A 10457-nucleotide genomic window follows, 5' to 3' on the forward strand; every position below is an offset into this window, starting at 1 on the left:
GGTTTTTAATACCCATATGATGGTCAGGGCCATTCTGGATTTACCGCAACGTTGGAGGTAATGCTTTCCAATTGACATATTTGCAAGGTCGACTTTTACCACATAGAGTAAATGGTTTTTGATTGCGACCATATGATGGAATCGACCTAGAGTGCTCCTTTCCCATTCAAGAAGAAGTTGCGGTAAATTGGGTGGCTGTGGCAGTAACAGATCGTCATGGGTGCCCGTCTCCAAATCATTTAGTGGACATGCAAGTTGGGAGTAATAGACGGCATTTATGGCAAGGATTAAAGGGTTATCATGCAAAAGTATGCTTAGCCGTTGTTACGTGGCGTTGCATGCAAAAGTGGAATGAAGAGTAGTGTTGGCATTCATTTGCTCTGAATTTTTTGTGTAATCACTCCCTCTCGCGCGACACAGTTTCTTCTTTGCAACAATCAGTGTCCTTCCTACAACTGGTGGTTATTTGTTCTCTGCTCATGGTGATGGCTTCTATTCAGGCCAGGTTCAGATAAGGCGGCAGCCAAGCTGCCGCCAGCTTGCCATGCAATCGCAGAGTGCCCCATGGCACTCTGCATTCACAGTGGGCGGTGGAAATCCACCCCCCCCTTGCCACGTGATGGAAGAAGGGGGTTGATATTGTGCCGACCCCCCCCCCCTCGCCCAAAACGGATTCCAGCCATTTTTCCCAACGGCCTTTTTCCCAACGGCCATTTTCGAACGTTCATTTTCCAACGTCCCTCCCCCCCAACACCCTTCAATTTCCTATAAATTAAAGGGTTTAGGGTGAGATTTTGTACCCTCTAGAATTTCTAGAGAACATAATAAGCTTCACAATTTCCATTCTCCAAGGTGCTTTTACATGCACTTCAATCATGCTTTCTTTTTATCCACCCATTTACCTTTCTTTTAATGTTTTTGTGGTACACTTGACATTGTGTGCTTTTGTTTTTCTTTTAGGGGTGTGCGAAAAGGGCGGGAGGCAACGTGAAGCGAGCGCATAAGGTGACCCCTCACAAACCGCATTTCCATTATCATGACTTATCTATGTGTTTTTAATTTATGTGGTGCTAATATTCTCTTCGTGTTTGATGTAGGTACTATGGATTCCAACACGAGCCATGAATTTGATTCATCGCAACAACGAGGCGACGATGATCCTATTTTCTCCCAAACTTCTCTCCCGCACTCTAATTTCTATTCATTTCCCCATCCTCCTTTTCATGTGCCACCTCATGGCTTCCAAGCCATGCTCAATTCTCCTTCCTTTTCTCCAAACTCTCCCTTCATGTTTCGCCCCCCCCATTCACCTATGGTAGCGCAACCTCCTAATCGATCATCCCCCCTAGGTATCCCAAACATGGGTTCCATTCCCAATTCCCCAGGAAGCCAACCATCACCCAACTCACTCAATAACCCCCCTTTATCTTCTCAACCAAAGCGAGTTCGTGGCATGAGGAAGGAGCCTAGCGATGAGGAGATTGTGTCAGAGACCCAACCTGCGCCAAAGAAACCCAGGAACTCCAAAAAGAAGGTGGTGGTGGACTTGGGGGAAGATGACGACAACGACAATAAGAAAAGCAAGTGGCAAGACTTTTGGGTTGACCAACTCATTCATGTCAGGGGGGGCATGAGTGAGGAGTTCAACAATCTTGGGAAACAAGGGGTCAACTTGTGGGCAAAGGTGGCCACAAAGCTAGCCGGCATTTACCCTGATTTCAATAAGGATAGTGAAAGTTGTCGCAAGAAGTGGCAAGCGGTGCTAGCAAAATATAGAGTGGACAAAGCTCACAACTCGGTATCTGGCAATGACAGGAGGCACACATGTAAATGGTTCGATGTGGTGGATGAGTATTACCACGATAGAGCCACGGTCACTCCTCTTAGCCACGCTTCTTCATCAACAATGGATGATGCTACTTTCCCCGGCGGCGGTGACAAGGATGAAGTAACTATAGCACTAGATGACGAGAAGCCACAAGCACCCATGTCCTCAAGTCGTCGAGTGACTCCCAAGTATGAGGAATCTTTGGCCACAATGGCCGATACTGGGAAACATCTATTGGACCATCTCAAGGAGACCTCTAGCCAAAATGTTGCCTTGGAGAGGGAGCGACTGAAGATATTGGCAGGATTGCATGCCACAATGAGTGAATTCCTTAAGGAAGGAAGGGGGGGCAACAAGTAGCCTTGGCGGGGGAAATTCTTGTTATTATTCTTGTATGAGTTTATAAAGTTTGGGATCTCGACGTTGCTTTGTTCCTATGCGTTGTATGGATTTATGAATGTTTCTAAGCTCCTAAGAAGCCATATAAGCTGAGAATTTAATATGTATCAACTTGTTTTGGATTTGCAGGTGACAATGGGCGTGTCCAAAGACATTGCACTCTATTGTGCGTGGTTGTGTTCTATAGCGATCTATGAATTGCTTAAAGAACCAAGCATGCACAATGATGAGTGCATAGTGCAGACTTGGTTGCATGTTACCGAATGCATGGCACGATCTGTGAGGTTGAGGAAGATTGCGAACCGTAGGAGGGGTCATGAACACAGACAAGCGTGGGCATATCCACGGCCTCAAGGCTTTGTAAAATGCTATCTCCTAAGTGCTTATAGTGCTACCATGTTCAAGCGGCGTCTTAGGGTTAGCAAAGAAACCTTTCATTACCTTTGTGGGAGTCTAGCACCATTCATGCAAAAGAAAACCACAAACTTCCGTGTGCCTGTGTCTATTCAAGACAGGGTAGCCATTGCTCTAAGCAGACTTGCTACAGGAGATGGACTACTGGGCCTTGGTGACACCTATGGTTGTGCTAAGAGCACATGTTGTGAAATAATCCTTGCATTTTCCAAGGCAATTGTGAAATCGGGTCTCCGGAATATGTACATAAGATGGCCTTCAAGATCTCGGCTTGCAACTTTAGCACGAGAGTTTGAGGCACTTAGGGGAATTCCCTACGTCGTTGGTGCGATAGATGGTTCTCACATCCCCATCATTGCACCCCGTGACAACCATGTTGACTACTTCAATCGGAAAGGGTTCCACTCTATTTTGCTACAACTAACAGTAGCCGCCAATTGCTCAGTATGGAATTATGATGTCGGTTGGGCCGGATCAGCGCATGACTCCTTGAACTTCTCCAGAAGTGATACAGGGCAAGCATGTGCAAGGGGCGAGCTGGGTAACTATTGTTTGGTTGGCGACTGTGCTTACCCCGCACGGCCATACATGTTAGTGCCTTTCAAAGGATGCAAGGAAGGGTTGACACGTCTAAAGTACCATTGGAATTTCATTCAATCGAGCACAAGGATGCCAGTTGAGAGAGCGTTTGGTATGCTCAAGGCAAGGTTTCGCATCTTGCTAAAAAGATGTGACATGAATCTACATCATGTCCCAGATCTTGTTGCGGCTTGTCTTGTGCTACACAACATTTGTATCCAACATGGAGAGTCTTTTGATATGGAGTGGGTACGTAGGCGGAAGCAGAATTGTCAGCATGCTCTGGACGTGTAGAAGAGGATCGAAGAGCAATAGCTACCTCCATGAGGGAGCTTCAAGCAATACGTGAAGTTGACATAGAGGATGCAATGGAGCGCGCTCAAGGAGGCAATGAAGGGGGTGCGAGTGACCTTGGAGTTGGCTCGGAGCGGCGAGATAGTCTTGCCCGAACAATGTATAGAGAGCAAGCAAGGATGAATGTCCTACAAGTTTTTGGAAGGGCGGCTTTAGAGGAGCTGGACTCACCTACCAACTCCGATTAAGCCTTTGTAATACAAGTCTTTTGTCTGGCTTATTGTGGTTTGTAGTGTGGCTTCTTTATTTTTGTAGTTACACTATGCTTTGTGGACATAATATAGCTTTGTTCTATGGTTTTTGGTATGGTGTTTACTCTTTCTTCCGCCGCCCCCCAGTGTTCACAGTGGGCGGCGGAAGAAGTCAGGCTCCCTTTTACTTCCCCCTCCCTATGTGAACACTTGGACGGCGGAAGTGTGCATTTTGTAAGAGTTCCACCTGGAAAAGTGTGTTTGAGAGTATGTTTTCCGCCGCTCCAATGTGAACCCGCCCTCAGTTTGTACCCCTCAAGCCATTAAGAGCTCCAGCTAATGCAGAGACAACAGCCTGGCTACCAGCATATGCGCCTGTTCTAGTTCTCTATGCTAGATTGGGCGGCGATTCCAGTGCACCCCTTGGCAATTTCGCTTACACATGAGCTCGTGGTGGGGGATCCGTATGTTGATAGGGGAGTGGGTGCATCAGGCCCTGTTGTTGCCAATGGATGGGACCACTAATGTCACCCGCATCCCTACTGCAGAGGAGATGGAGAGGTGGTTTGGGGCCAAGAAGGGTTTTGAGTACAAGCTGATGGGGTGTTCTTCTGAATCGCTCCGCTAGTGCTATCGCTGGTTTTTGGAGGCAATCCGGTCATAGGCCAAGACGTATACTATTTCCGTTAAGGCCAAGGCATATATAGAAACAACGGCAACCAGGTCTGTGTCATGGGCTAGAGTGTCAACGCTGAGGATCCGACAGGAGGGTGGCAGCCCAGTAGGTAAAGAACGCCACATGTAACTCTAAGTTAGGGAAAATTTTGACCGTCCTGTTCTCGATCCCAGATAATTTTGTGCCACAGAGCAGACTGACGGACAGGGTTCTTGAAGAGGTTCTAGAAGGAGTTTCTAGTATGGTGCAGCAGTCGGCGGCTGAGGTATCGGTGCAGCAGTCGGTGCTAGAGGAAACGCCACCGTCGTCGGATATGCAGGAACTAGCAGGGGTCGACCAACGCACTGAGCTGCTAAGGCGGCAGGAGCAACAGGCACCAGTATCGGCCCAGACCCAGAGTGGGCTGTCTTTGCCAGGCTCGACCTCACAGACCTTCGCTTCAGGAGTTACATAGGGCAAACGCAGTGGATCTGAGGCAAGTGGGTTTGCCTATAAGAGATGGAGGGAAGCGGTGCGGCTTGTGCCAGTGCCCGTGGTGGCCCTTTCACCGGTTATTCAGCCAGTGGTGGAGCCTCCACAGTCTACAGAAGTGGCTTCGGCACAGCCAGAGCAAGTAGTGGAGAGGCTAATAGGGGGAATGCCCTAGGAAGCCCCTGATTTTGTAGTCCAACCAGAACATCTGCGGGCATGTGCCCAATTCCTCACGAGAGCAGCTGAACAATGGCCTACGATGGCAAGCAATAGAAGAATTCAAGAGTTAGAAGCAGAGTTGACTCATGTGCGAGTTGAGAATGCAAGATTGCGGGTTGTTGAGAACCACAGAGCGCAAGCTTTGCAAACTGCTCGAGCCAACTTGTTATTAGCCCAGACCGCACAAGAAGAGTTACTACGACGATCACTCAAGAACTTGTAGATTCCCAAGTGCAGAATGCACTCTTTGGTACTCGCACAAACTTCGGGTTCTGATGTGGTTACAATAAATATGGATTAATTGGATGGGCTGCTTGCAGCGTTGACAAAAGAAGTTGGGGAAGAATGGCAGCGACAGATTCAAAGATGGACCTTGGCTGTGCAACCACTATGTAGACCTCTTGTAAACCCACATCCGGATGAGGATGATGATGATCGAGAGGGGTTAGGAAGCCAGTAGGGTCAGGCAACAACATCAAGGGAAGCTACCCAAGTTGCCTCAGAAGCGGCAACAGCAATGGAACCGGCAGTACTGACCCAAATAGGATTTATGGCAGATGCAGGAGCCGGGCGGTCTGTGGATTTATGTGGCAGATGCAGTAGCCGGGCGGTCTGTGGATTGGGTACGAGATAAAGGAAAGAAGCTGGTGGAGATTATGTTGGATATGAAACGGCATGCTGAGGCCATTACCTTGGAAAGATTGTTTAGCTCCAGTGGGGGTGCTAGTTCGAATCCACAGTTAGAACTAATGAAGGAACATGCGGCTGCGCAGAGCGCAGAGTACATGATTTACAATATGAAGTCATGCTGTTAAGGAAAAATTAGAGAAGTCCACGCTAGCAGAGCGGTCGAACACAGCAAAGGCGAAGAACTCGGGGAGTAACGAATCCGTTGACTCTAGAGCAAGAATGGAATAAGAAAGAAAGAAGATTGAAAGCAGAGCGCCGTAGGCTATGTTTTTGGCTTGAAATGTGTGCGCATCAACTAGCTTTGTATTTATCGAAGCAACCGCCTTGGTGGGAGGTGGCCAATGACTTTTTATCTCAGAAGTATTTACAGCATGTGCAATTTGCGCGGTTATTGGATATTCATAGGGATCCAGCTCCGGTAGATCCATTTGCACTGCACCCCCTGCTGCAGTTGTTGCAGTAATGGCAATAGCGGCAAGATCCTCAATGCCGTACGCCAAGACCCAAAACCCAACAACAGATCGATCGCCAAACTTTTGCGGTTGTGGTGTCAATGCAGGCCTCTGTTAATCTCATTTCTGATGATGAACATTCATTTTTTCATGATGAGTGATGAAAATGTAATGTGGATTCCTGAGTCCACCGTGCGTGCCAAGTGTATTGGGCGACTGTCGGTATGAATAAGATAGGAAGCGACGCACGCAATCATAATGAAACATCATGCGATGCATGCAAACTCTACTATATAATTGTAAGAAAGAAGAACATAATACAGTGTGTCTTTATCGAGTTATTGTCTGTGTGTGCTTTGACGAATGCTTTCTTCTCCAATCTTATGCAGATAGTTGTCTTGTGCAATGTTTATCATTCGTGTACGTAATTGCTCTAACATATGTATTAATAATTATTATGCTTAATTTCTATTATCCATATTAATCTATCAATTAAACATGGCAGATAACAAGTGCCGGGTTTAGGGTTTAGCATAGTGCATAAGGCTTATAGCTTATGCATAGAGCTTATGCAAGCCTTATGCATAGATCTTATGTAAGTTCTATGCATAAGTCTTATGCATAGAGCTTATGTAAGCCTTATGCAAGCTCTATGCATAAGCCTTATGCATAGAGCTTATGCAAGCTTTATGCATAAGGCTTATGGCTTATGCATAGAGCTTTTTGCATAGAGCCTTATGCATAAGGCTTATGCATAGAGCTTTAAGTGTTGTGTTATTTAATCTTAGAGTGTTCTTATGTTATTTAAGCTTTAAGCCTTCTTGTTTTAGAGTGGTGAAAAAGGTCTACGTCCTATCTACATATCCAGACTCGAGTATCCCAAGCATCATTCCATCTCTTGAGGTAAACTCCAATGTTCTTATTCTTCTCATTTATCTAGTTTACACCCTTGAATGCCGAGGTTTTAATTTTTATATTCTCTTATGCTTTATTTGGATTACAAGCTTATGGTTTATGCATAGAGCTTATGGGTTATACATAGAGCTTATGCAAAAGCCTTATGCATAGAGCTTTAGGCATAAGCCTTATGCATGTCATAAGCTCTATGCATAAGACATAAGCTCTATATATAAGGCTTATTCATAAAGCTTATGACTTATGCATGCCTAAAGCTCTATGCATGCATAATAGATTTTCTTTTTAAATCCTCCTTATTATATAAACACGATAGCCTCGTGTTTATGATGTAGACATGTGGGGGGCTCCTAGTGAGTTTCCACCAAAGAGATTAGCATATGCAAAAGCTTCAGCAGCATGCACATTGCCTCCAGGCGGAGCCAGCATGCTTGGGCTAACCTTCAAGATTCTACCATCAAAGTGCACCGATGCTTTATGTGGAGCAGTTTGCCCTTAAGACCCTGGATTGCGAACCGAGTCTAAATAGCATCACAGGTGCGTGATCCGACTGGTGTCCGAGTAGAGCAATAGTCCGACTGGCGGACCATCCAACCAGCGGACAACCAGACCGGATGCTGATCCGCAAAGCCGATTCGGGAGGTTCTGCTGGTGCTTTGCTGAGCTGAATCCCTCATTCCCTCGGCTGTGCTACGTTTGGGCTACAATGCGACTATGGAGGGCTGAAGCCATAGTGGAAATCCCTAAGATGAGTCCAAGTTGCAGTTCTAATGTCAGAGGTGATTTTCTCACAATCGAGTCCAAGCTGGAGGCTTTCCATGGTTCCATGCCATGCAGAAACGCCATTTGTATTCCCTTGTCTTCTCTTGCTAGCTTGCTGACCTGGTCAAAGATGTTCTCTCAACTAGTTCTTTTCTTGTTGAATCTGCAAATCCATGATCCACATTGTCTTCATGCTCATCCTCTATCAGCAGCAAGTTGTCCTCTTTAAGGATGGAGCTGCTAGAGAGACTTCTTTGCAAAAGATGAGCACGAGGCTCCATTGAGACCTTGCCTTCTTTTGCATCAACTTTTGCCAAGGAAAGCTGGTCTTCATCATATTCTTTCACATAGTCATCCTCATGGATTGGCACTGATGATGGCGCTTGGGGGTGTGGTACTACAAGAGACAGTTTGGTACACGACACTAACTTCTATTGGATGAAAAAGTGAATTATCTTTTTCTTCCATGTGAGATAGGCTAATGATTTCCTCCTAATGGGGAAGAAGAAATGTAAAATATGTATGCACAGTGATCATTGGACAGATGGATGTCTGTATTTTTGTGAGCCCTGCAGGAAAGGGAACACATGCACCACTTGGTGCATGGTGGATCTTGCAAACGGACTCTATTGGATCCTAAGAACATTTCAAAGAGCATCTACATCTAGACAACTGGAGAAAGCCAAAGTCTGATTGGCAAATTTTTTTGACACACTGGAATGTGCATATGCTTGGCTGTTAGCAGTCATCTTCTGTCTGTATATTTACACTAGGGCCTCTGTAGTACGCCTGATTTAGGTGTTTTCTCATTTTTCCCCACTCTCCATATTTTTCCCTATTTTTTACCAGGTGTGGGAGGCTGTTTTTTGGCTCCTGGCTGATCCTTATGGTGGCCAACTGAGTTTGCTACCCCCAAATAGTCTGCTGTAGCTGGCCGACTCCACACGTGTGAGGGCCGACTGGAGCTGGTGCTGGTTGTGGGCCTTCAGCTTGCTGTCGGCGGTTGGCCGACTACACATGTGGGGCCATATAAAATGGCCCCATGGTCCCCCCACTTATTGTATGAGTTATTCGGGTTTTTCTTGTGTATATAGAGCAGAGTTACACGCCTCTCTCTCTCCTTCTCCATTGCTGTGCCTTTTCTGCAGTGCACTTGCTCTCGTGTTCTCAGATTTTGTCATCATCTCCGTTGCATATTCTGACATGGTATCAGAGCTCTAGGCTCTTGATAAATCTTGGGAATGTTGGGGTAAAGGCATTATGCCCACCCTTATAGTGTGTACAAGCCCATAAGTTATAGTACATAGTACACTTAGTACTTTTAATGTACTAAGTGCACTATGTGTACTAGTGCAATATACATGTGTGATAGGGGAGTCACACACTCATATCATGAGTTGACTTATCCCCACAACTCTCTCTCTCTCTCTCTCTCGTTCTTCTCTGTGTATGTCTCCCACATGACCTAACCCTAATTCATTCTCCCACACAACTGGTATCAGAGCCTCCAACTGTAGCACACAGTCGAGCCAGCAATCGTGAAGGCAAGCTTGTAGCGAAGACCAGGCGCAGAGGCTGTGGTGGCAAAATTTGGAACAAGTAAGAAGCTCAGGCTGCCTACTGGGAGCGTTCGTAGAAGGCTGCGTACAACAACTAGGCGAATGCAGGCGAGCGAAGAAGCATCGGCTGGTCCACAAAGCGAGCGAAGACAGCGTAGGCGATGAAGCGCTACTAAGCGAAGCAGGCACACACGAGCGAAGAAGTGTTGGGCGGAGCCCGTCTTGTAGACTGGTGCTAGGCGAGCGAAGCGCTGTCAACAGCAGCTTGCATCAGGGTCGCAGCAGCGGAGCGAACAACCAGGCGTGAGCGAGTACGTGTAGCGAGCCACTGAAGTGAGCGTTGGCGAACAAACGCTGCTGGCGGAGACGGCGAAGTGAGCGTGGACTGGCGACGGCTGCAGGGTCGGTTGGCTACCGGTCGGAGGCTGTGACGTCGTCACGTGCGCTAGCAAGGAGGCGAGCGAAGGCGCCAGCAATAAGCGAAGGCAGCGTAGCTGGAGGCGTCGAGCGTGAGCAGCGAGCCGAAACGCAGGCAAAGCTTGAGGCAATCTCCTTTACAACAAAACGACGGATTGTGTGAACTGCATCAGGATCAGCTTCCTTCCCATGGTGCGCTGAAGCTACGAAGCAGAGAAGGAAGACCTCCTTTTGTTTGAAGAGCTTCAAGAAGATTGATCCTCGTTTCTGCAGCACACTTTGGCACAGAAAAGGGTCTCATCAGAGAACTGTAGAGATTCGCACGGGCTGCTGCAAAGGAGTCCTTCATCTGCACTAATTCTGCAGCAGCATCAGCAAACCCTCCTTTTCTTGCAAATCAGAGAAAAATCAAAAAATTACAAGGTATTTTCCTCAATTTTTTTTTGGGACTTGCAATTGAGCAGGTACAATCAACAATTGAGCAGTTTCAGGTGTCGAATTGCTTAATTTTGAGCAAAATTGGCAAAATTG

The 10457-nt window shown here is 46.8% G+C and overlaps 1 protein-coding gene and 1 long non-coding RNA gene across 2 annotated transcripts; both read left to right on the top strand.

Annotated features, from left to right (window-relative positions):
* Positions 1-364: 364 nt before the first annotated feature.
* On the top strand, positions 365-6612 carry LOC147625239 (uncharacterized). Its single transcript, XR_015268940.1, has 2 exons — positions 365-500; positions 4071-6612. It is a non-coding gene; the product is annotated as an uncharacterized LOC147625239 (long non-coding RNA).
* LOC147625240 (uncharacterized) lies at positions 752-2188 on the top strand. The gene is made up of 4 exons (XM_086817960.1): positions 752-852; positions 961-1005; positions 1098-1349; positions 1386-2188. Exons 3-4 carry the CDS (start codon positions 1103-1105, stop codon positions 2186-2188), a joined length of 1050 nt encoding a protein of 349 aa, XP_086674086.1. The 5' UTR covers positions 752-852; positions 961-1005; positions 1098-1102.
* Positions 6613-10457: the final 3845 nt, after the last annotated feature.

Source organism: Cibotium barometz, chromosome 24 (assembly GCF_041138505.1).
Source record: "Cibotium barometz isolate CiBa-2024 chromosome 24, ASM4113850v1, whole genome shotgun sequence".
Classification (NCBI taxonomy): domain Eukaryota; kingdom Viridiplantae; phylum Streptophyta; class Polypodiopsida; order Cyatheales; family Cibotiaceae; genus Cibotium; species Cibotium barometz.